Below are 26,877 nucleotides of genomic sequence, written 5' to 3'. Positions count from 1 at the left end.
TTAACACTGTATTAGGGATGTTGCATACAGGTTAGTTGGGCACAAGTTATATTTAGCACAGAATATTTGGATGCAAGTTTTTCAGTCCATATTTTGAAATACATTTAGCAAAGGCAGCAAAAACTAAGGAGGAAACATCTGGAATTAGAAATTACTTTTTTCTGTCTCTGCTGCAAACAAAAATTACCTGTGTAAGGTACATGCACTATATACCCTTCTCAAGAGTTTGTGCTAAGCAGTTTGTAACATGCTGTGCAAATACTCTGTTACAGCATAAGCTTTTTGCAAATCTGTGAAGAAATAAAAATGTAATGTTAAATCCCAATAGCAGTATCCATTCATACATTAAACACAGGAAGGGTAAAGTCTTCTTAAATTGCACAGATTATCTCTACAGGCCAAGGAACAGATGCAGCTGCCTGCCAACACTGCTCCAAACTGGTGGCTATTTTGTTATGCAGGCAGCAACCCAAGAGAATTAGAGACCACATCCTTTACAAAACCAGCCATCTTCTTGTCACATTCCCAAATGTGTTAATTTGAATGTCTGCATCTTTCAAATGGTACCTGTCAGTTCACACTACCATGACTTTCAGATTTTTCACTTTTTTGCACCGTTACTTTCTCTAGCAGTAGTCTGATGGTCAGACAAGGCAGTGTTGCAGACAAATCCTATCAAACAACTTCATCCAGTGTAGGGGAAGAGAAACAGGTAGGAAAATAAAGAAACAAGCTTCAGGCACACATGCCCTTCTTCTGGTCCAAAACACAAGCAGCAGATTTCAAATACAAGTTTCTGAAGTGCTCAGAGTTAACTGTAGGACTGCTTTTCAAAGAAGAGGTAAATAATACTTCTGAAGAAAGCATTTTAAAGGACAGGAAAAGCCCCAAGGGGGAGGCTTGTACACAGCATATTTTAATATGATACTAAACCAACAAGTGTGATCTTCCTTTTATTGTTAAAGACATAATAAAGTCTATCCCACCTATAGACCTGTTTCCTGACAAGCTAAAATTCCTCCTATGCAAAAGATTCTATTTTAATTTATTTCCATTTACTTAACGCTGTATTGTGCATCACTGCTGTTTTGGGGGCTTTTATTGTTTGTGGTTTTGTTTTGTGGTTTTTTAGTTTTGTTTGTTTTGTTGGAGGTTTTGTTTTTGGTGGGTTTCTGTTTGTTTTGGTTTGTCATTTTTTGGTTTTCTTGGGGTCTTTTTGTTCTCCCTCCCTCTCCCCCTGGAGAAGGTAGTTTATTCCTTCCCCTCTTTTTCCTGTTATTATTGTAGTCTACTTTAACTTCAATTATTAAACTATTCTTATCTCAACCTGCGATTTTTTTTCCCCTGAGTTCTCCTCCTCATCCCACTGGGGAGCAGGGCAGGGAGTGACCAAGTGGCTGCATGGTGTTAGGTGGCAGATGGGGTTTCCCAACACTTCCCTCCACCTCACACTGAGTAATCTTATCCCAGAGCTGGTAAACCTTCCCAGTGTATTCCCGAAGTTTACATTCAAATGCCAACACACAGAATGGTCAGTCATCTTGAATTCTAGGTAATCATCAACTGTAAACACAAAAGATGCTTAAACATTTTAACTCCTTTATTATCTGGGCACAAGAGAAGTAACTACCAATAAACCCCCAAAAGATAACCACCATGTGAAAAAAAAAGTGTTTAAAAGTGATTAGAGCATCTCGTGACTGTGAATGAAAGTAGTGTTTCCAATTACAAACCAGTATGTGCTAAAATCTCAATGGAACAAGCCTTAGAAGCATTCCAGAGCACAAGGCAGTGCCCTTCTAATTCACACAATGATAAAGGTAATTCACAGTTAATGTTTGTGAATATCAAGACAATGTTACAATGCAAGTTTCTGTACAGTCGGATGTAAAGAAATAACCAGAACAGTAATTCTAGTATATTGTAACTGAACTTGCTTAAGCATTTTTGCTGAGATGGTTACCTGAAGATTCTACACCAAAAAGAAGTGTTAAAATATCCCCCTGGATTTATGCATTACTTATAATCTCATTCTATGGCAATGCATAAATCTCTAGAAATCAGCTGTTTCTGCTGTATATATTGTGTTTATACAAATTAAAGCAAAAAAGATGGTAGATTATTCAAGTGGTACAAATCTTTCAGCATTTTGCTAGCAAAAAAATACATGCCAAGATCACAATAAGCAGTATCAGTACCCACAAACTGTAGCTTCAATTATTTTCTTTCTTTTTTTAATTTGTATTCTACATAAATCACTACTGAAGGCTAATGTTTAAGTAGTAAATAAATTGGACAGTTGTAGGTCAGACAAAAGTTCACCTAACTATGAAAGCTGATACTGTTTAAAAAAAAATCACAAATAATGCAGAATGAAACTATAATGCATGCAAAAGTGAAAATGTATTGATTCCCACTGTTTGAAGAAAACTACTGCACTCCATCTTAATATGTATCAGACTGATTTTAGTACAAGACAATCCCAAGAGTCAGGATGAAATAAAGCAAATATTTTAAAGATTTAAGAGCTGTTATCAAAAATAAATTACATTTTTTCAAGTTAAAGAAACATTGCTATGATGGCTGGGAGCCAAGCAGCCTTTCAATGGCTGCATTGATATCTCCTCCTGTTGCTATTAGCGCCTGTAAGTTTGCTTCGCGGTTCAGAAAGCCCATTGCACTCAGCTGCTCCAGTTGTTGCTGGAATCGAACTTCTGGATTTTGTAACTGCTATGAACAAAATTTCAAGATATGAACATATTTAGCAATGTATAGGATTTAAACATAGCTGGTTATGCACCACTGTCTTAACTGATTTCTGACTATAGCTTTTTCAAGATCCCAAAACTATACTATAAATTCAATTCACAATTGCATAATTTTTCAACTAGTCTTGAATTTTTAGAGTACCTACATTTACACAATACTCTTGAACTGCAGGAAAAGCTGCTTGTTTGATAAAAAGGGATTATAATTAAATTGGGTAAATTTATGTCCCATTAATAGCTTTGTTAAAGATATTAACACAGGTATTTGTTAAAAATGAAACAAAGTTCAACCTTGTAGTGCGGAAGAGCAAGGATTGTGATGATGTCACTGTCAGCAATGGTGAACGTCACAGGCTTCTTCTTTTCATTGACATAAAAAACACCTCTTTTTTTAATGCTCCAAGTATTGGTTGACTAAAATTACCAAAATTCTAACTGTTAGGAAGCCTCAGTCTAAGGCAAACTGACAGCTGTGCTTTATGGGATAATGCTACTCACAGAAACTCATGGCAAAATTCTGCATGATTTCAGTAGTCTGATCCTTATTTCAGGGACCTTTTTGAATCAGAACATTGTATGAAAATAATATGCTGGAGTAATACTGAGAAGTAACTTTTTAAAAATTAATGCATTGATTTAGATACAACACAAAACTTACACAGCTACCACTAATTCTCCTTTTGCTCTAATTCAGTAGTTTTATACATAAAAATACTACCAGTATTTTAAATATGCATATGATTCCAAATCAATACATTGTAAAGATGTAACCTAAATTGTAAGAAATGCCCCCCCCCCCACCTAAGCAAAACTAAATAGAACATTGACTCAATAGATTTGACAGCATAAATGAAAGTGTGTAAAAATATGGTTTCCCACACTCACACCCACCAACACTTTCTTGTTGTTTGGTAACAAAAAAAAAAAAGGTCTGTCAGATCAGCAAGCAGAACTCATCCATCCTGTGGAAACAGATGAGAAAAAAGCAGGACTGACCCTTCCAACAGCAGCCTGCTATTACACTCGGTATACCACAGTGTAAGGATGCTGTTTCACACAGCACTCTTGAGAGTTAACAGCATGTCTCCTTTAAAGGCAGTCTTGCTCACGTCCCTATAACTACTGGCATTCTGGAGCTCTCTGGAGACCCTTAATCCCACACAGGATGTTAACAAAATGCACTGCAACCTTGACATACAAGATGTCAGTGAAGCCATACAACAAATTCAGGGTCCAAATAACCAGAGTGTGGCTATTCCAAAGCGTGGGCCAGAGGCTTGGTTACACCTAGAGAGTAATAGCCAGCAATAAAGACAAAGCACAGAGGAAACTGTGTTCAATATGCTTAAGCTTTTCTCCTGCCTGAGCCCACACTTCATTTGCCAGTGAACCTCATCACCTTAATCTGCCTCCATCTTTCCAAGAATTTCAGAAATTCAAGGGTATGAAGATGAGTGTATAAAAACCAGCTCTTCAGAGGACATGTTTTCCATTTTTTCCCCAGCATTTACTTGCACAGCTGCATCAGCACTTCTCAGCCTCCTCTGCTCTCCTTTGATCAGATGTAGCCATGGACCCCTCCTCTCAACTATCAGCCTCCTTTCTAGTGGTTTGCAATAGTAACATAAGAAAACAAAAATACCTAGATTACTGACATACTTTACCTGAGCATTTGCACCAGCAAGTGCCTGCAACATTTGCTGGACAAATTGCTGGTGACCAGGTTCAGCAGTTCCTGATGCTGGATTTGTGTTTTCACTGGGAACAGAACTAGGTACAGTGGACCCTGTAGGCGCTCCAGTGCTTCCCAATCCACCTAAACCAGGATTAAATCTGCATAAATGACAAAAAAAATACACCATTTGAATTATAAATACAAGTACTAGCTTGTCTCCTCATATAACCACTGAGTAAAAATTCTGCAAAAAAGGGGACAGCAATTTAAAGTACCGAGACAAGGACCAGAGTCATCACTGTTTAGAAGTGCATGACAAGTAAGAACTGGACAGATTCTAAAGCAAGTTTAGTTAAACTAAAAAAAGGCAGAAGAAGTAGTCTTTAATAAAAACAGAGTTGTAAATTCAGAAGACTGATTCTTACCCTGGTATAAGCCCTGGTGCTTCTGTTGCAAGTGTCTGCAAGCCCTGCTGAATCTGTAGCAAAGCCTGCATTGCTCTTGGGTTTGACATAGCTGATAATGTGTCAGGATTCTGCATCTAAGAAAAGGGGAGGAACATTAATATTCGATGTTCAAAGTTGTTAATATCTTCCTGATAACTTGAGGTCAGATAATAAGTAAATACATAGCTGGCAAAATTTACTTAAATTTTAAAGAGGAAAACATACTGGGTTCTTCAAAGAAAGCTGCTGCAACTATTTTAAGAAAATATTTAAATCACAACTTGCTGTCTACTATTTGGAGCTGTTTTACAGAAATAGTGGCCTAACAACTCTCAGAGCACTTAAGTGTCCTGACTCTTTTCTCTATTAATATTACTAATTCCAGCTGTTAGATAGCAGCACTTCTTTCCTAGTTCCAGTGGGCAACTGCCTTTTATTGAAAAAGATGCCTTCCATTACGAAGACGAACATCACATGGTTTCTGTCACCCAAACCCATAATATAAATGCCAGTAGATAAGCAAGAAAATATGAACTGCAATACTGTTAACATTCTGAGAATACACAGACATTACCTCACCTGCCAATACTGCTAATCATCTGATCTAACATAGTGAATACAGCAGAGAATTGGCTGTGCAGATAAACCCCAAGGTAATATTGACAGAAGATACCCATAGGAAACAGACATGATTCTTACTATGTCTTCATTAATTACCATTTATTCACAGCTTTCAAAACATGCATGTGGTTCTAGCTTCTCAGATACTACTAAATCATCACAAAGCACTGGCATTACAAAACACTACAGCTGTTCACGTGGTTGAAATAATTTAAACACTTCCCTCTGAACACTGAGCTTCTGAACTTGCTACTGTAATTCATGTATGCATTAGTAGTTTTACTCACAGAAGTGTTGGTATGCAATCAGATCTTGGCAACACACCTTAACTTCTATTTGCAAGGACTGCCTAATGATGAAACTCACGCACTGGATTAAGTACTACACACTGTGGCAGATACCTGGGCTGCAAGCACAGTGTTGTTAAGAAGGGAAGACAGTGGTAGGGCAGTCTTCACAGGCGAAAAACTTCAGAACCTACTTCTGAATTAGCTAATGACTTGGGTCTTCCAAGGTATGCTGCAAGATCTCTTTCACAAATACTAAAGGCAGGTTTGAAGAGGTATGAGTAAAGCATAGAAAAGCTTTATTCTAATAGTGGTAAAAGTACTAATCTTTTTAATTTGCAAAACAAGTCGTTCTCCGGCTGGTGTGCAGTAAGAACAATTACTTCTAAGCAAAGAAGCAAAAGCAAATTTAAGCAGTTGTGCTAGCAACAAACAAAAATATCCACTAGAAATCAGGTATAGGTTTTGAAAGGGATAGAAACAGTAAGACAGAATTATCAAGAGAATCTAACTTCATGTTTAAAGCAAATGAGAATATTACAGAATCTAACTTTTAGCCAAATCACAGACACCAATTTATTGAAAATATTGCTTATTGACTTGCAGATATTTATTAACAGCTAGTATCGTATCTTACTTGCTGAAGGAAAGTTGGAAGTTGTTGTCTCATTTGTTCCTGAAGGTGAGGATTTCCAGCAAACAAAGGATTATTCAACATTATCTATGGACAAAACAAAACATGACAGTTTTCTCAAAATAAAATGTTTAACTTCAAAGATCAAACAGTAAAAATCATTGCAGGGTCATTAAGACAACTACTTACATGATAATAGTTACGAAAATAACCTCACAGAACAATCATCATCTACTCCTTTGCCCAAAACTTGTTACAAACCACTAGCCTGAACAAACTGCAGGGTTTTTTTGTTGTGTTTTTTGTTTGGTTAGTTGGTCGATTCTTTTTGTGGGGGGGTCCCTTGTTTGCTTTGTTGTTGTTTTGGTTGGTTGGGTTTTAAGTGAATGAATTGCCAGATTACTTGCCAAGACAACCTCACTTCTATTACATGAAAATACTTCTCTGCTCAGCCTCCTCTACAGATTTAAGTAATAATATCTCTGTAAATATCACCTGAAGTCAAGCATATTTTCCAAATTGGTAATACAGAAGAGCTACCTTTTTTAATCTCAGTTCACAATTTTACTTTGGATATTAAAGCTTTAATTCGAAAAAATCTGAAAGCACATCTACAGTATCATTCGTAAGACACCATCCACACTTTTACAGTGAGCACGTCACAAAAGAGAACTTGAAACCGGAATGACGTCTAGATGTGATACCAACTACCCTCACTTCACTTCTCCCCAGCTAGTGGGGGGTGTATATTTACCAGTAGATCTGCCTTAATCTACAACCAAAGCATTTGTTTTGTTGAAATGGTTCTTGTGCTGGGTCATAAGTTTAGGGCTGTACAAAACATACACAAACTTACAAACTATTTTAGAAGCATGCCTGGCATGATGTCCAACTACAAGCTGACAAGTTCACTGCAACAATTGTTAAATTTACATAGGTAATAACTTCAGTGAGTTAGGAATCAATATTAAAAACTGGGTTATTCACTACAATTGCTGAGATGTCAGCGTAAGTATTTACTGTATCACAGAGTCAAATCCTCTCCACACTCACCCCCTCCCCCTTTTTTTTTATTTCAATACGCACAATATGCATTTTGATACACCAAATGCATTTACCTGCACTGCAAGATCAGGATTCTGGCTCAATGATTGCATCATGCTTCTCATATAGGGTGCAGACAACATATTCTGCATAAGTTGTGGGTTTTCAGTTATCTGCTGTAATAAGCTCTGCATTCCTGGTGTGTTGAACATAACAGCTTAAAAAGAAAAAAAAAATTTCAAAGACCACTTCAGTAAACACCCTAACAGACAAATCAGGCTTTGTTTCTAAGAGTTTTTGTTTCTAGGAGTTTTAGTCCTTGAAATGCACCTCAGGGGGGGTTCTGCTTACAGAGACACAACTGCTCCAGAAGTTAAGACAGAGGCTGTATCCAACAAGCAGTCATAATAAGTATTCACATTATTAGCTGTTTTTACATTTGCCTCCAAACAAGAAAAATACTAGCAGTCATTTACAGATTCCCTCCCTTTGTTATTTTAAGGCAAAACACAAGTACTGTTATAACTTAGTTTACCTTTCATGTTCGTTTTTCTACAGAGGACATTGATACTAGTCAAATGTTTTACAAAAGTAAGTAGCAATAAAAACTCTCAAACTTCTTCCTAATGAACGAATCTTTTTATCAAACTCCCAAGCATGTGCAAATACATACAACTGCAATAATAAACACACCTCCTAGTCCCAGATTTGGTACAGTTGAGCTCCGTCCCGTACTGCCAGAGGTGCTATTTCCAGCACTGTTACTGCCACCACTCTCACCAGTGGTGCTGGTGCTTGTAGAATTCTGAGAGCTGGACTGAGGAGCCCAAGGATTTGGTAGAGGATCTCTGTTTTCTGTACGAGATGGCTGACTGTCACCTCCTGCTGGTGCATTGCTTACTAAAGAAGCAAATGGGTTACCTCCAAACTACAAAGGAAGGAAAGCAAACATGTATCATCTACTAAAGCCAACCATTTTTATATCTGCTACAGACACCAAGTTACCTTTTCAAAATTGCACACAAAGATCAATATTGATAGATCTTGACCAGTTATACTCACAATTCTACAGTAATTAATTGTAAATATTTTGAAAAAGACACCAACATTGAGAGATACTAGCACCTTGAAAAAATTAAGTAATATTTATTCCTGGACCTCATAATTTTAAGGCAAAAATTTAAAGGTATTAAAATTTAAGTAATATGGGAATTCACTAACCTTAAACACACAAAGCAGTATATGTATTTATTTGAGCTTAGGAGAGGACAGAATTTTTTTAGATCTTTCTTCGTAAGACTAAGCCACACAGTGACTTCAAGCTTCAGTAAATGTTTTGTCAAGTAGACATTTGAAAATTGACATTACTTCCATGCTTTTGTTTTTAAGAAGTATTTAATTTCAGTGAATTTCAATGTAATCTTTTCTCACCTGTTCCTGTGCTGCATTCAACATTGGCTCCTGAATATCTGTGTACATACGTCTCAAAGCATTGTATCCACCTGGTATACTTTCAAGGTTGCTCAAGGCTCGGTCTTGGTTTCGCATCATTTCCTGCATCATTGCAGGGTTTCTAGCAAGTTCTAGTGTCTAGGGAAGTATAACATTTATTCTGTATTAATAAGAAATCCATTTTAAAGTGAAAATGTCAGCATTTGGCAGTATCTCTGTTACCGCTGTCTAACCCAGTCTGAAATTATGATTAAAGCCAAATTAAGATGTCAGCTTAGTGGGAGCCAACTGAAACTGGTATTTAGCCAGCATACTACTACAACTGTCACTATGCTGACTTGGTCAGGAAGCACTTGGTTAAACAGAAGAAAAACCTTGACTGAAGTTCTTTCTTCACCTCCTCTTTTTAACACAGCATACTCCTACCATTTCTAACATCATTACAGCAGACAGCCTGTAATACAAACTTTAAAATAAATAACCTACATTTTCAAAAGCATCTGTTTTCTGCTACCTTCCGCTACACAGCATATCTTGTAATCTGCCACATATACATACCTTCTAATTTTAAAAGCACTCAAGTACCCACAGTTAGATAACATGAAAACATGTAGTAGTTGGGAGAATTTCTACTTTGGGTAAGCTCATTTTTGGCTAGAAAACAGAAGGTTTCAAGTGCACATATGGACATCCAACTCTTACCTCAGAAGACATGATTACATAGACTTTCAAGACAACACTGCAGATTTTCTGAATTATCACTCTATTTCAGACATTAGCAACTAGAAATACAAACACCAGTTGCCTACAGCAACCTTTTAGGGATTTTCTAACAAGCCTAAATACTTAAAGAAAGTTTAAGCATTCAACTAATCATGTCCAATTCCTGCTCTGTTGTTCACAGTTACAGTAAAATCAAAGGTCATGAACTTACAGAGATCCTTCTACATACCTGTCTCATTATATCCGGATTATTCAGCATGTGACTGATTTCTGGATTTCTCTGTATCAGTTGCTGCATTTGAGGGTTAGCCATAATTAACTGCCTCATCAGGTCAGGATTTGAAAGCATGCTCTGAACAAATGGATTTTCCATTATTTGAACCATCATTTCTGGGTTGGACATAAGTTGCCGTTGCATCTGACTTTGCAACTCTGAAAAGTTTGATGTGTTTAAACCCAGGCTACTCAGACCTGCCAAACCTCCAAGGCCACCTTTAAGAGGATGAAAAAAAAATACAATTGAACTTTCAGCTTCTAGTATACTTTGAATCACATCCAGGTTCTTCCTAAATACGCAATACTTGAACATGTCCCACACACTTCAAAATAATGAGAATGAATAAAAAGTCCATCTCTGCAGGGCTGTTAAGGTGTTACCCACTAAGACCTTGCTTCTTTAAATAACAATATACATTAAAAAAAATTCCAAACAGCATGTGAAATACAACTTGTTACAGTTCTAACATCTTTTCTTCTCATTTTCCACAGCTAAGATGCTAAGGATGTTCAAGTCTGGGGACCTTAGGTGTTGTCATCCCGTCATCATTCCCCCCCCCCACCTTCCACCTTTCCCTAGTAACACTTTATAATGCATGTATAATAATAATTTATCTGTCACCTTTTGGTTAGATTATAACCAAGAGAGATCTCCCAATATGACTCATTCCCTAATTTAATTACAAGCACAGCACCTTTTCTTATTAATGCACACAGAACTAATTATGCTTTGAATTCCTCTCCTTTGCCAAGTCCAAACAAAGCATTTCAGAAGATACTAGTCAGTGTGAAGAACTGTCTCCACCTAAGAAAGCGACTGCTTACTATAGTCAGCTTTTCCAATTCTCTCTTCCTCACCCACTGAAAGCAAATAAGATGAAAAAGAATGAACCAAACCCCCAACTGTTATTATGAAAATAGATAGTATTTAAGTCAGTAAGACTGCAGTCTCTTTATTGATAAAAGACTGACCATGCTGTCAGACTTGGAGCCCAAGAAATACTGAATTTTAAGATTAGCATCAATTTTGTTGCTTCTGTACCATATCTTGACTTCATGTTACAGGTCCAGTTTCATTGCTACTCTCCTCACAGCAACTTGGATGCCCTTTTAAGGAGCACGAGGATACTGGAAGGGGTTTCCTTACCCATAGTGCCAGGACATATCAGTGGCACCTTACTGCTGAAGATGAAACAGCACAAGTCTAAAGTTTGTGGTGAAACATTGAACAGGTTGCCCAGAGGAATGACAGGCCCCTCCATCCCCGGAAACAGTCATGGTCAGACTGGACTGCATTCTAGGCAACCTGATCTAGTCAAAGATGACCCTGCTCACTGCAGGGGAGCTGGATTAGATGACCTTTGAAGGTCCCTTCCAACCCAAGCCATTCTACAATTCTATAGAAAATTATAGGAACAACTTTCCTCTGATAACTTACTAATCAGAAGCCTTGCACAATCAATACTAGGAATATCTATAAACATTTTTTTCAGTGTTGTGTTTGTTTTTTTTTTTTTTTAAGTTTGTCTACGTTAGAATAAAACTTCAGAGACAATTACCTGGATCCAAGAGGAGATACCCACCATGCTACCTAACAAATATTCTTACCCAAGCCAAAAGGGTTACTATTTGTTGAAGTTGGTGTTGAGGTACTAGTACTTGATGTTGATGTGGTAGCAGTACTCCCAGCAGAGTTTGCTTGTTGAGCTGGGCGGTCCTGTGATCTATAATGCAAGTTTAAAAGTTGCAAATTTAACAATTTAATTTAAATAATAAAATTAAATACAGGAATAGTATCATACTTCAGAATCTTAATCTACGTTTTGATTCTTCTCAAAAAAAAAAAGGAAATCCCACTAAAGCACACTTATCTCTAGATGGCTTCCCATAACAAATCTTTCTCAGGCATATGTAATATCAGCAATTTTTCAGAACAGTAGTTTGAGACATTAAGAAAATGGATGGGCACCACTGAAGCCATTACCACCTTCTCACCCTTTCCCTGGGACACCCACCAAATGGAGCCTCCTCTGTCCTTACCTTGCTTTAAAGATCTTTGCCTTAATCTGCTATATTCAAATACTATTGATAACATGGCTGAGCCTTAAAGAAATAAAGCCTAACAAGATGTAATGTTGGGGTTATTTTATGCCACATCTTTAATGAGACACCTTAAAGGTAAAAATGTAGCTACAGAAAGTTAAAGCCAGCATAATTTAGTACAGGCACTGAAGTCTGCTCAAGTCATATACTTGCCAAACCTTTCTACTGCATAGGCATAAACATAGGTGCTGCCATGTAGTAAAAGAGTTTGAGGAACTGAGCTTTTGAAGAGAGGCCAGGTTAGTTTTACGCAAGAGAAAAGGCTGGTTTGAAACCCACAAAATTCTCTAATTTAGTTGAACAATCAACCTCAAATGCCTGGATTTGTAGAACTACAGCATAAAATAAAATACAGAAACTACGAATTCAGACCTCAGACAGACCCTGAGGATTTGACAGCACACTACATTTTATACCTCAGAGTACCTTTCTGCTACTGTAAGGTCCTGTGCTAATTTCACTAAAGCAAAAACCAGGGGAGAAAGGAAGAAACAAAACAAAGCAAAACAACCACCAAGCCAAAAAACATGTTCTCTGACTCCAGGCTAAACAAAACCATAGACAGAAACCAAACAAACAATTAAATACTTAGCACACTTCACAAGTTCATTCACCAAAACATCAATACTAGCTTAGAAGTGGCCTGTGTGCTAGTATACCCTGCTGATTTGACCAGCATTCTTGTAAACAGGCATGGAAGTCATGCGGTATAGGATGCCATGGTACCAAATAACCCAATTCAAATTCTTATTGATGTTCTGGGTGTGAAGCAGGAGAAAGGAGCAAATCCACAAGATTTGACAGTTCTTGTAAAACTTAAGTCCATTGCGATTCCTATGCATTCAGTTTTAGGTATTTTTATTCCTTTCTTGTTTACTTTCAGGTCTATCAAAACATACACAGATTCCATTGAGTCAAATCCCATTCTAGAGGAAACCTTCCAGACAGATGCTAGCAATTGAGGAAAGAGAATACTTGCATACTTGGCTTTGATATAAGCTGCCATGACAAAGCATCGGGAGAAAATCTGGACTCCTGAGAACAAGCATTAATAGTCTAATATTAACAGCAACTGTGAACTTCAAATGCACAATGACTACCATTAGACAAGCAGCTATGATTTCAGTGAGAAAGATTACAGGTGGCATACTGACTGTCAATCTTCTGCTAGAGCTACTTAGTTTCCTGTAGTCTAGAAAACACACCTTTCCTCCATAAAGTAAAATAAGCATAATACCCTATTTAGTTCTTCAACTGAGAAACTATTCTGAGGCAACTGTAGCTCTTCATGATTCATGTAAGAGACAAGAAAGGTTCTTAAAGCAGGACAGAAAAAGTAAACAAGACCTGAAACTTGCAGTTCATAGTGCTGCTATAGAAATTGGGGGTATCTACCCTCAAAATAATGGTTTGAGTGTCAAGTCTAACAGCCTCAGGTTTTTGAGTGAAATTCCTGTGAAGTGCACATCATATTTTATATGTACTTTGCTATTTTGTTTCCTCCTGTTACTTCTGAACAGGATATAGGTGTGGTCTTGGAACTTTGTATTCAGGAATATTCACTACCCACCACTAATCATTCACCACTACTCTCACACAGTACAGATCAGGTTACAAGATTACACTCAAAGCCTGTATCGCCCTGGAAAATGCAGCAGTAATAATGTTATAATTTTTTAAACAAGGATTGGTTGGGATATATGAGGATTCCTATTTGAAAGTTACACATTTAATATCGTTTAGAAGGGACAAGACCATCTTCAAATCTAGTTTTGGAAAATAACTTTTGTTTATTCACATATACAGTAGCAGCAACAGTCAACAGAAAAGTAAATGGCTAAGTGTAAAATAGTTGAGAGCAATCAACCTCAATATTCACAGCCAAAAACCAGCACTTACCTAGCCACACCTAATGTCTTGCCTTTTGATTCAAGCATAAAATTTGGATATCTTAATAATATTAAAATAGTTCAGGGCAATGTTATACTTTCTCAAAAGGTGGTGATTTTCATTGACAACTCTAACAGTTTTTGGAGTGTATTTTTTTTTTTATATGAACAAAGCTTGGCACCCCTTGACATGGCTTGTGGCGATGGGGCAGCCCACATGGGAGACCCAGGCATAGCTCACTGTTCACCTTTGCTTTTCTGGCTAAATACTCATTCAGTTCTGCAGTTCTTTCTTAATTTGTTAGTTGCATAAATGCATTTTAGCCAGCATCCATTGTCAGTTTTACTGTGCCCAAAATTGTTGTGTTGATGTTTTATGGCATCTCAGGGAAAATCTGGAGGCTTCCAGCATAAACAGGCAGATTTGGAAGACTTTAGGCACCTCATGAACAGCGACGAAGCATACTGGTAGGATATCGTGTCCCTGCCTTGTGGCAGGGGATGGAAGCAGACTATCTTGGGGGGGTGTCCCTTCCAACCCAAACCATTCTGTGAAGGCTAGTAGGTGAAAACATTACTGCCTCATTCGAAGACAGGATAGGTACATGCAAAGGGTCTGTAGTTTTCTGTCTGTACTTCCTTGTCAGAAACACGATTAAAAGATATTGAAGATAACGGTAACACTTCTAAAAAATACTCAAAGAAAGTGGGACTCCAGGACAGACAATACAGTCCTGCCAGGATATGAGCATGGAATTAAAGACATCAGTTTCAACACACACATTTAGTGCTAATGCTACTTAATTTCAACAGGTACTTAAATTTAATACTAATGTTACTAACAGGCCATTGTGATTTGGTTAGGCCTAGAAGGGAAAACATATTTCTTTTTTTCTCCCAAGTTCCATTATCTTTCCTTCATCACCTGACACTTGGCCACTGGATGAGATCCTCACCAGAAACATGAAACACTTAATTAGAACAGGAGCAAGAACACTTTTAGTCTAGGAAACTGTTACTGACTAGTCAAGATACATTTAGTTGAGGGATATATTACCCTACCTGCTGACAGGATTTTTTTAGTTGAGCCTTTTCCTTCTGGGCACTTCACAGAAGTAAGGCACAAATGACATTGCTCAACTGCCACATCATCATTTTAAATTTGCCTCACCAAAAAAACCCGAACCAAACCAACCAACCAAACCTAAACCCCACAAACACACACAAAAAAACCCAAACAAGCAAACAAAACACCTTAAAATCCAAGTCTTTATGTTCAACCAGATAAATTAGTTCCAAAGCAGTTCTCTCAAATTTTCTTTCCTTGTTTTACCAAAACAGTTTTCACAAATGAAAAGCTGCACAACAGCAAAGCTACATATTATATAGAGCTGATATCCAAGAACTACAGAGACAGAATAGCCAGCATTCAGCACTAATAAGAAAAGTTAAATAACAAAAAGCAAGAGACTTGCATTTAAAAACATGAATCCAATTAAAATACAAGACAAACCAAAGAAAAAGAGCATTGTACTTTTCAGACTGTTACTCTGCACCAACTGTGACTAAGGAGCTGATTGAAGTTAGGTTTGCCCAAAAGACAGTTAAGAATTCGTTGTATTTTTACTTCTCAGAGGTAAATAAAAGATCAGGCATCAGTAAGGTTACCTGTTTTGTGTTTTGATAACCAGGTGAACAGTGAGTCCATCATGAATTCCATGCTGAGTCAAAGTATCTTGATCTTTCAAAATTTTTCCAGCAAATATCAACACAAGCTGATCAATGTGAGACTTGAAACGTTTAGAGATTTCTTCCTTGAACTAAACAAAAAAAGTTTAATATTATACATTCTTGTAACTGAATACTGAACTATATTTGCTTTAATTATTTAAGAACAAGCTATTTTGCTCATATTTAATGTATTACTCCACTTGCACTGTACATTGTTTTGCACAAATACTTTTGTCAACCTTTTTTTTGTCCACAGGAAGAAGGAAAATGTTTTTTAATATAATCAGAAGTTTCACATCTAGATCACTATTTATATAAGTGCCACTTATATATACACACTGAAAGGTATGTATATAACACACTAGTAAGTATACTCTAACATGTATATACACATATACATTGCAAGCCATCCACTGCTGAAAGACTGAGGACAGTGTCACAAGTATAACAAATCTTTCTATAGTTTTACTGGAACTGAACAGCAAAGTATGTGCCTTTTACACATATTTTCTACTGCCTTCCATGTGTCAAAACCATCATTCCTTTTGGCACAGACAAAAATCACCTCTTGGGTGGCCCTGCTTTCTCATTCAATATATCACATAGCTACATGAAATGCAGTTGACCATACTAAGAAAAAAAAAAAGTATCCTACAGAATTCATTCCATATAGGAAAATCTTGATTTTTCAATTACTTAATCACATTTTCAATAGGCAGGACTACATAAAGTCAAGTCCTACTGTATTAGGCTTTGAAGATGACCTCTAACTGAAAGGTCTGATGGTACAGGAAAAGGAAAAATAACATTTAAGAGAGAGAGTCTGAGAGAAAAGAGGTTAAAAGCCTGTGTTTGGGTAGGAGGCTGCCCTAGGTTAGTTAAAAGTCTACTCAGAGTTACAGTTCTTGGCAAAACAACTTTTAAGTCAGCCTTTATACTGGCAATATTTAGACATGCAAGTACTCCAGAAGTCATTCAGTCCATTCTTTCTGAAAGTGGGTTACTTACCTGAATTATTCCTGACATGATTATCTAGTCTGTTTCCTGAGGTCCCCAGTGACTTTCTTCCAAGAAACCTATTCCAGTGTTTCACTATCTTATTTCTTCATTGTCCTGCCCACAACGGACAATGTAAACAGACTGTTGTTTTCCTTAGAATACAGGATTGCAGTAAAGCTAATCTTTCCTTGATTAGCCTAATTAAGGAAAGTTTTCTAATCCAGTTATTTCCACCACTCCTTAAATTTTCAAATCCAATTACCTCTTTTTCTAAGTGTGGGGCTCAAAACTGGCCAAAATACTCCAAACCAGTTCATACCAATACTTGGAAGAGCAACAGGATAAACCCCACGTGCTGCAAGCTATATTCCTATTTAAAAGAAAAAGTGAGAAATCCATGTAGGAAAACAGTCACGTAATAATGCTGACTTACTTAATAGTTATGAACTCTAGATCCTAGTCAGCAGAGCAACTGTTCTGGCAGTTGCTTCCTGTTCTGCATTCTTCTAGTTAATTATTCTTAAAATGTGTTCCAAAGTAACATAAAACCAGCAGAAATACTCACAATTTGGTACGAAGATAATGAATAAGAATAAAGGACTACTATACTGTCCCAAACCCAAGAGTAATGTCATTTACCCAAACTCATTTATTATCCTATTTTGCACAATATGCTGTGACAGCAAGATCCACAGCTTAATTCTCATCATATTACAGCTGATGCTGTAAACAATATTCATAGAATATCTCAAGTTGGAAGGGACACAACTGCTCACACTCCTTGCAGGATTACCTAAAACTAAAACGTATGACTCAGTATCATCCAGACGCTCCTTGAACTCTGACCAGCTCGGTGCTGTGATCACTTCCTTGGGGAGCCTGCTTCAGTGACCAACCACCCTCTCAGTGAAGACCTTTTCCTAAAGATCAGTCTGAACTTTCCCTGATGCAGCTTCATTCCATTACCTTGTGTGCTATTGCTGGTCACCAGAGAGAGGGGATAAGCACCTCCCTCTCCACTGCACCCCTTGAAGTTGTAGGCTGCCATGAGGTCACCCCTCAGCCTTCTCTTCAAGCTGAATAAGCCAAGGCCTGTCACACGTTCCTTGAAGCTGCTAATTACCCATAAGGTCAAACAGTATCTAATGTTAGTATCATATAAGGATTGAAGGCTATACCTTTTCCCTGTTTGCATGTAGTGCTATTCAGATGATCTGCAAAAGTAGCACTACAGTAAGATAGGAATGCAACAGCCATCATGCAACAGTGTAGCAGAACCCCAAAACAACCTCTACAGCAAGGTATGTGCATGATCCAAATGCACAATAGATTTCTTTCCAGGCACAATAATAAAGCTGTCTAGAATACCAAGCCAATTTTGTCCAAGGCGTATTTACATAAAAAGCCTGAGATGCAAACAAAACAAAAAAAGTCAGGTCTGTCCATCAGCTTCACCTGCATTCAGCACAACCTTGGAACTTCTGAAATGACAAGCAATAAGCAGGAGAAAGCCCTCTGACACTTCATTCAAAGACTACCACATAAAGTCTAGGTTACCATGCAACATATTTTGCAAATTAAACTGCTAATGAGCATCAACAGTCAAAGATACCATCAATAACAGATTAGGTCCACACACATTCTTCTGCTGAGGCAGAGGAAAGAGAATCATCTATACATTTGTAAAACAGAATCCCCCAAACATTTTCAATACATGTAGGTTTGGTTTTTTTTTATTTAAAACTCAAAAGTAAGTTATTCTGCAGCATCACCTGACTTCTGCCAATACTGGAAGATGATTAGTCTTAGGCTGGAGTTTGGCACAAGTCACTACTGTTCGCACTGTGAAATAAAGTCTAGGAGAGTGGAAGAAAAGGCTTTTTACCACCCTCTGGGGGCAAATACCTATCTAATATTTTCAGCCTCTCACCGTTAATGGTAAATGCACTGCAAGGTCATTTCCCCATAGTAAGGGGGAAAGTCCAGAAGCTTCTTTAAATTCAGACAGTGAAAGGACAAAAGAAATGGCTAGCGACTGCATTCTTACTCCCACAGACCTTTTCTATGTAGGGTTTATAGGACTCCCCACCACTTTCATTGATGTGAAAAAAATTGGGCAATAAGATGCTACAGCACTATGCTAACAAAACACAGCATTAACAGTGAAGACAACTGTCATTTTTCCTTAAACAGAACTGTAAACATCAATCTAGTGTGTGTTCTATTTGAGGAGGTACATAATCAGCAGCAAAGCAAAAACACAAATGAGATTCTCATAGGAATTAATACATACTTGTAAGAAAAGTAACTTTGGTATTGTTTAAATCTTCAGTTTGAACAGCCAAACTAAATAACATTATCAGTAAATTACAGTTAAAAGATTTTGTCACCTGGGAAAACCAAACAGAAGGAGTTCAAAGTGTCACTGGCTAGAAATGATACGCATCTCTGTCCAATTCTCCGACTGCACTGGCTCTTCCTTTTTAACATCATGTAACCCTCCAAGAAATGGTTTGAACTGACTTGCTTTATTGTTCTAAAGAGCAAGTCTTACTTCATTGTAATACTAGGCACCGTGATATTACAAAGATGTTCAGTTATAGCCAAGCATAGAAAAGGACTTGAAGTTGTAAAAATAATGTTTCACCATGTCTAATGCCTAACATTCACAGAAATTAGTTCGTTGTACTCCTCTAGTAGCTGAAAGAAAAATAATGTAAAATTATGATAATTTTAAAGATTTTTTAGACAAATCAGTGGAGAGAAACACAATGGGAATTGAAACAAGACTGACAGCTAGACAGAGGACTTGTTTCCCTATGGAGAAAAGGAGAAAGCAGTCTCACTGGAGTGAATTAATTCAAGGTCACAGCCTCCTCAAAGCATGGTAACTTGTAGATTCTTTTGGCATGAATTAGAGAAAATCTAAAGCTAGTCTTGTTGAAGCCCCTTGACCACATTACCATTCCACCTCCAGTTAAAATGTTTCTACCAAGCTTTTTAAAGGACAGAAGAAATGTAATTTTTCACACTGGAACATGCACAGGTTTGTTAGCAGCACACCAGCCCTTCTTGTTTACATGCCAAACATCCCCACCTTCATACAACTTTAAAAAATTCAGCCCAATACTCTGCTAGCAAAACTTTTCTTTTTTTTGCTCCATGTTAACACAAGAAAGGGTCTACAAAGCAAGTCAAGACTTCTATTATACCTGTTTATCTTGATTGTCTCTGAAGGTTTTAGTAAAGTATGCATGGACAGTACAGTGTTGATGCCCAGTGGTGAACAAATGGATACTTGTGCCTGAGCTAGTTAAAGCAGCCATTCTGTCACTTAACAAAGCAAATGTCTGAATACACATTAAGTAGAACAGCTAAGACACTGTTCTGCCCTGCCACTCTGCACTGCAGATCCATACTTTAAACATAAACCAATTAACATCTGACAAGTTAGCCTAGGAAGGGCCTGGTAAAATTATTCCAGGCAAAGCAAAAATCTTAACATGCAAAATGTCTTTTGATATGTTTACCACCATATTATGATTCAAAAGCTTTTGCTGACTCATTCTATGATCAAAAACTGCAATTGTAATAACACTACTATCCCTTCACTTGACAGAGAGTTGTGAAAAAGTAATAAAAAAACAAATTAAATATATTCCCAAATCTTCTCAACCTTGGCTTAGTAAGACATTTAGAAATTACAGTAACAGTCTGAAAGAGGCCTCAGGGAATCAGCATCCAATTCCCACTGAAAAGTAACAGAAAACAGCCCCTGAAAACTGCAACTGCTTTGAAAATACTAACCTACAATTTTATCTACATAACAATAAAAAAAAACCCAAAGCTGCTGACTCTCCCCATTCCACAGAGTCAGGGATGACATGGAAGCAAAGGTTCCATGTCATCTATGCCCAAAGAGGGCTGAACTGCAGTTTATGTTCCCAGCAGTCACTCAAACAGTTCTATTACAAAGAAAGGTTTTCAAATCACATTACCTTGTTCACCACTGCTGTTTCAACTGCCTTTCCTATTAACACATCTAAAGTGTATTAGCTGGATTCTAGTCTTACACCCACACCCAGCAGTTTCAACAGAAGCTGATTTTGATGAGCTCCAGCTTCCTTTTTTACAATAAATTAATGGCTACAGGTCTTCTTGACCCAAGTAGTAAGGAACCAAACACACTCATGGCTACACAACCACTGACATCTGCAATCTCCTTTCCAGATGAATCATAGCTGGCGATCTTATGACAGTGAATTAAAAAGGGTTTAATTCACAGGGTTTAATTCAGGGTTTAATTAAGGCCAGTTAAAACAGGGTTTCACTGCACAATTCTTGGATGCTACATAGGAAAGGGGACTAGAATTCATGGTTTCAAGCATAAAAGCACTTTTGGCCTGAAGCTGTGGTTTGCTGCAGGTAAAGTGCAGCTAGAAAGCCTACCCAATATTAGGCTTCTTTATAAGCATATGCCGTCGTTCACAACTCAGTGGAGTTCCTATCTTCCTTGCCAGTGAGCCACGCCAATTTCAAGATCACATTATTTCCCCAAATTTCTGCAACCAAATTCAAAAAACTCATCTCAAGAAACAAATTCACATTCTTTATGAGCTTACAAGGCTAGTAGCCCATAAAGGAAAACAGCAGTGTAACTTAGTGGAAAGGGCTCAGCACTTGTGTTCTAGCCAGTTTTATCCATTCCAGGAATTTTTCAGCAAGCCACTTCACTCCTCCATGCTTTGACTTAGGAGAAATGGCTATGAATACTTCCCCATAACAGGACTTTGCAATCTATCAGTGAAAAGTATTGCACTTGCAACAGAACTAGTCTGTTTCCTAGCAAATCAGAGAGACTGGAAAAGGACATAAAAGGATAATGTTTAAAATGAGATTTTTGCAGTAGAACTCATTTTTGAGAATCTATCCTGTACTTACTTTTTCTGACAGCATGTTTTAGCCTTCAACTTAACTGGGAGGAGCTTGGGCAACATCCATTTGTCCTGAGGAAATACTGAGACGTAAGTTACTACTGACAGAATAGCTCCTTCTCATCTGACCTTCCAGGTAAGAATCTTTAAATAGCTCAACTTCAGTAAGTTTTAAATTCAAGGTAATAAAGAGTATAACAAGTGGACTACAGATATAATGGCCAACATTCTTTTTAGTCTGATAGTGCTAGGGCACCATTAACCCCATCTACAAGAAGTCTAACCAAAAGCATTTTTCACCATATATTCCCAATTCTTAGGATTTTGACCTAATATTATTTCCAGACAGCGACCCTCCTTACATAGCAAGGCTTATAATCACTAAACTAAGATATCGACTGGGCTCTAAAATAAGTATCTTACCATGACACCTCTACCTCATTAGGGTTTTCTCTGCTGTTAGCAATTCCGAACTTCAGAAAAGTCAATATACCTTCTTTTGAAGACTGTTATTCTGACAAATAATCATCTAATATTGCTCTAAACCAATTTTAATCAAGTTTCCAAAATGAGGAGGGGAAAAAAAAGTTATGTAACATGAAAAATCAGTATACTGCAAGGCAAACTTTAGAGTCACACAAACATGCTTCAATGCACTGATATACAAGATGATGGAAAAACCTAATGCTAAACAATTAATATACTCCAGTGCCTTAGTACCAACAGAAAGCTGACTCATAATCCTGGAGAAGAGCAACAAACTAGACTCCAGTACCTAGTTTCAATGTCTTTTAGCTGTACTATTCAGTAATCCACTGACTACGGAAAAACCCGAGGCAAGATTCGATTAACTGAATTGAAATTAAAAACTGTTCTTACGAAGGAAAGCATTACATAGAATATTAAAAGCATATGCATGTCAGGAAAGATGCTCCACCACCAAGTCACCCAGCGATCCCCTTAACATCTACACCTGTGTTATCCTTGTAAGCAGAACATTACCAATTTGGGATCAGGGAAAAACAGGCACAACTCTGGATTTATGGATTTAAAGTTTCAACCATAAACTATACTTTTAATTGTAATCAGAAAATACAAGTTTATGAGATCTCCACTTGATAAAAAGCAAAGTCTCAACAATGTATATGTTTACACACCTAATTCAACAGGTCAGGATTTTTATTTATAGTTGTAGAGTAGAGAAAGTACAATATTTACATGTTCACTTTGCTTAAAAAAATATAGTATGAGGTGTGAGATAGGCCATTACTAAAAACAGATAAACACTAAAGAGGAATTCCATTGAAAAGCTGATGTTAAATAAAAATGGGGGGACAGAGGGAACCCAAACCTGCACAGGAACCAAATCTGTTTCCTGTGGAGCTAAACTCAATTTTATTAACTTTTCCAGATGGATGTTACTCTGAAATATTCAGATAATCACAGGACAATAACTATCTGCAAGAACTGCAAGCTTCTAAAACTACTTGCGCAGATTTGCTATATCCACTCTTTGTTTGCTTAACTGTTAAAAAATACAGCAAGGCATGTTACTCTGTTTCAGAACAGTGATGTTCACAGAACGTGCAACTTGGTATCTTGCAGTCTGCACACACACTGGCAGACAGCAACTCTGAGCTAGTTACAATAAAGTCTTGAACATTCCAAATGTCACCCTTGACACCAAAAGAAGCACACCAAATAAACCAAAGGTGGGAAGAAAAATAAACAAAGTTTTACCTGAGCTAAAGTGCCAGCATCATCAGCACCAGCTCAAGTCAGCAGGCTTACAGGTATTCATCTTCATACACCATAAGTTCATGAAGTCTTTGCACAGAGCAAAAGATCAATATCATACCCAGTCAAGAAAGCAAATATTTGGTCCTTGACCTAATACCAAGCCAAACTTGGCTGAGCACAATCAAATAGGTTCCACAAAAAACAACAGATGGGGGGTACTTGCAATCAACTGACCTCCCAGAGTGGCTTTGTACTTGAAGGTTATATTCCGTTCCAACCTGCCTACTTGACGTCCTAGCTGTACAACACAGGACCAGCAATAACAAATCCTATGTTGCTGAAATCTTCCAACACCAGGGGAAAAGAAAAAAGAAAAAAAAAAACAAAATCAACACTTCCCTGATTTAGGACAATTGCAAACCTGATCTACATTAAAAGAACAACATAAAATATGCTTTATGCAGCCCTAAATTTGACCCCAATGACCCAGAACATTTACCTAAAAATGTTCATGCTCTTCCTAGATGGCATACCTATTTCAGTTTAAGACAACTGCTTATTTGAAAACCTGGCAGCTCCACTTGCGTTCACATTTGAAACAATCTTGTGAAAGCAAAACATTTTTAAAAATTCACACCTTAAGTAGATCTCTTCTTAACTCCTGAAGGATGCAAAACAAAGGCAGACTGATTTTCAAGACAAACACAATCCGCAACTTAGGTTCAACATATGAATCTCTCTTTCAAAAAAAAACAAACCAACAACAAAACAAAAACCCCCAAACCTGCAAAGACTTTCAAAAATTGCATTGACACTGCTGACAAACCTATGGAGAATAGAGACGTGAAAAGTACCACTTTCAGGTTGAGATAACTGGGAAAGCAGTGGACAACATTAAAAACCAAACACAGTAATTTTACCTTTGGGAGAAATGCCTCGATTAAGCTTGCAAAGAGTAGCTGATAGTATACAATACTCCAACAGCTAAATACCATCAAAGACAAGAGAGTAGGCTCACTCCTTTGGCAGATGGAGAGAAGACCGCAACAAAACTTATGTCTGGAAAACTTAAGCCAAATGCTGACATATAAATCCCTGAATCTGAAACAGACCCCAGAGTAAAAACTTGAAAGAATTACCAGTGTTTCTTCTCTTCACAGCAACTAGGTGGAGCAAGAGTATTGATATTCTAGCCAAGATGCTGGCACTACGTCTTGGCTAGATACACTTGGGAACATTTTCTTCATCTTTCTTATCTTCCTCTGATAACCACAAAATGCTATCATGTTTTTGTCTGGCAAAGAATTATTTTGGTTCTCAGCAGATGGTAGAGTACTGTGTTTTGGCTTTAGTCTGAGAACAATACTGATAACACATCTGTGTCTTAGTTGTTGCAAATTAGTGCTTGTTCCAAGTCAAGGACTTTTCACAGCTTCCATGGGAAGGGAAAGCTTCCACGGGGAGAGAAAGGATAGGAAGGGACAGGGGGAGGACAGACAGGCAAAAGGGTTTATTCATACCCCCTCCATCCCCCCCATTTCCTATTATATTTTACTTTTATTTCAATTATTAAACTGTTCTTATCTCAACATACAAGTTTTAATATTTTTTCCAGTTCTTCTCCCCATCCCCCTAGAGAGTGAAAGGCAATAAGCAGGCAGCTGAGTGGTACTTTGCTGCTGGCTGGGCTGAAGCCAGTCAAAGTGTCTTTCAGCTCATCCATAAAGGAATGACTGCAAGCTCTCTATCTCGATACCTGTGGCACTGCCACATAGACTTGGTGAAGTCTGCAGTTACCAGCCATACCAAATAAAGCGGTTAAACTGAGTTGCCACATTCAGAGACATTTCTGAAAAAATTCATGAAAAGCTAAGTAAGCTCTGAATCTCCTTCAAACTTCAATTTCTGGAGTATTTTAGAATAGTAATTTCTACATCATTCACAAGGAAGAGACCAGCTTGCTGGAGACTTTACCTTACATTTTAAGCACCCTTTTTTTTTTATTATTTGTATCTTCCTAATCCAAATAAATGAAATTCTAGTCAATACTTGCTTGGAAAGCCTCCAAGAAAAACAGAAGAGTTGCAGGAAATACAGTGGATGATTCAATAGGTGTCACTGCTTCTGTTGAGCCATAAGCACCATGGGGCAAAGACTTTCATAGGAACAAAAAAAACCCCACCAATTCAGCTGCCCTTCAGTACCCCCATGGCAAGTATTATATCAATAACTAGCACATTTAATTACAGCTAAAGGTGCACTTTATTTGTACTGTAAATTTAACAGTTCAAAGACACAACTTCTCTAAAACAAAGAGCTCTCTGCATAACCAACCCACTGTTTTAAAGTCAGTTTAGACGAAGATAACCATGGGCAATATAGCACCGTGACACAGGTGATTGCATACATTTTCTATGGTTATACTAGCCAGACAACCTCCTCCTGGCAGACTGAGTCAGTTCGACAGGACAATTCAGCTAGAAAGCGACCTATAGTCACCTCCCGACCCGGCTATCAGCACTGCAACAGGGAGAAGCTAGGGAGAAGGAGTTGAAGCAGGAGGTTTCTTCTCTACCCCTAGTAGCCTCGGATGGGAGGAGTCCTCTCCCGAGCCAGGATCAGCCCAGGTGTTCGCCCGGTAGAGCCCAGAGCAGCCGGGGCGGGCAGGAGCTGCTTTGTCACCGGGAAGGGCCGTCGCCCTACGACGCTGGAGGCGAGAACCGCGGGCCTCAGCTCTCCTCCCGGGTCGCGCTCCACCCGTGCCCGGCCCTAACCTCGGCTAGGCTACTCCCGCCAGGCCCCCACTGCCCGTCCCGGACCCCCAGCCGGCCCCGCTGCCCGTCCCAGACCCCCAGCCGGCCCCGCTGCCCCTCACCTGCCGGATGCTGCTGGTTTCAGACACGGCGAATTCCTCCTTCTCTTTGGGAGTCTTCACAGTCACTTTGATGACCCGCGGCTCTGCGGCGTTCTGGCTCGGGGAGTCCGGGGAGCTGCGACCCCCCGTGGGGCCGTCCGCACTCTCTGACATGACGGGAGGGAGCTGGAGGCCTGCCCGGCTGCGGGCGGGCTGGTGTCTAGCTGCAAGCGGCTGCAGGGAGTGGGGACGACGAGGAGCCGAGCTCTGCGCTCCGCTCCGTTGCGCTCCGCACTCGCAACACCGGCTCGACAGCAGCGCGCTGAAATAACCAGGTCCGCCCGAGACGCGCGTTGATGACATCAAGCGTCAGGGAAGTTACTAGAAAGGGGCGGTGTCTCTGTGCCCGGGCGTGGGCGCGCCCGCTCTGCCGCGCGTGCGCGCTAGGGCGCGGGCTGCGCGTGCGCCCTGAGCGGGTGGGGGAGGGGCCGGGCCTATACTGCCCGAAGCCCGGGCGGCGTTGCCAGCTGCCGTTATCTAGTGCGAGGTAAACATTTGTTCGCGAATTCTAGATTCAAATGTCCTTCCTTCCTTCCGTCCTCTTAAATAAGAATTGGAGTTTCCCGCAGCAGCCTGTGCTGGCTTGGTGTGCTGTTGGGATAATCATAGAATAGTTCGGGTTTAAAAGGACCTTAACATCA

The 26,877-nt window shown here is 38.6% G+C and overlaps 1 protein-coding gene across 2 annotated transcripts; it reads right to left on the bottom strand.

Moving 5' to 3' along the window:
- Window positions 1-1,764: 1,764 nt before the first annotated feature.
- Window positions 1,765-26,554, bottom strand: UBQLN1 (ubiquilin 1). 2 transcript variants are annotated; one of them, XM_062640649.1, is made up of 11 exons: window positions 26,198-26,554; window positions 15,587-15,738; window positions 11,535-11,650; window positions 9,880-10,142; window positions 8,907-9,065; window positions 8,169-8,403; window positions 7,550-7,692; window positions 6,435-6,518; window positions 4,869-4,984; window positions 4,433-4,601; window positions 1,765-2,730 (listed from the first exon to the last, which is right to left on the bottom strand). In XM_062640649.1, exons 1-11 carry the CDS (start codon window positions 26,537-26,539, stop codon window positions 2,575-2,577), a joined length of 1,935 nt encoding a protein of 644 aa, XP_062496633.1. In that variant the 5' UTR covers window positions 26,540-26,554; the 3' UTR covers window positions 1,765-2,574. The 2 variants fall into 2 exon arrangements, with proteins under 2 accessions (XP_062496633.1, XP_062496643.1); XM_062640659.1 differs by having other exon boundaries at window positions 1,765-2,727.
- Between the last annotated feature and the right edge of the window lie 323 nt (window positions 26,555-26,877).

This window comes from Pezoporus occidentalis, unplaced genomic scaffold (genome assembly GCF_034315485.1).
Source record: "Pezoporus occidentalis ecotype Australia unplaced genomic scaffold, CSIRO_AGI_Poc_V1 ctg117, whole genome shotgun sequence".
In the NCBI taxonomy this organism is placed as follows: Eukaryota; Metazoa; Chordata; class Aves; order Psittaciformes; family Psittacidae; genus Pezoporus; species Pezoporus occidentalis.
This window is presented reverse-complemented; position numbering and strand designations above follow the sequence as displayed.

Coding starts and splice junctions, on each gene's coding strand:
- UBQLN1 (XM_062640649.1), bottom strand. CDS start 26,539: ATGTCATCAACGCGCGTCTCGGGCGGACCTGGTTATTTCAGCGCGCTG. Junction 11,651..15,586: donor GTTATCAAAACACAAAACAG/GTAACCTTACTG, acceptor CTTGCATTATAG/ATCACAGGACCGCCCAGCTC. Junction 6,519..7,549: donor ATCCTGATCTTGCAGTGCAG/GTAAATGCATTT, acceptor TTTTGTCCATAG/ATAATGTTGAATAATCCTTT.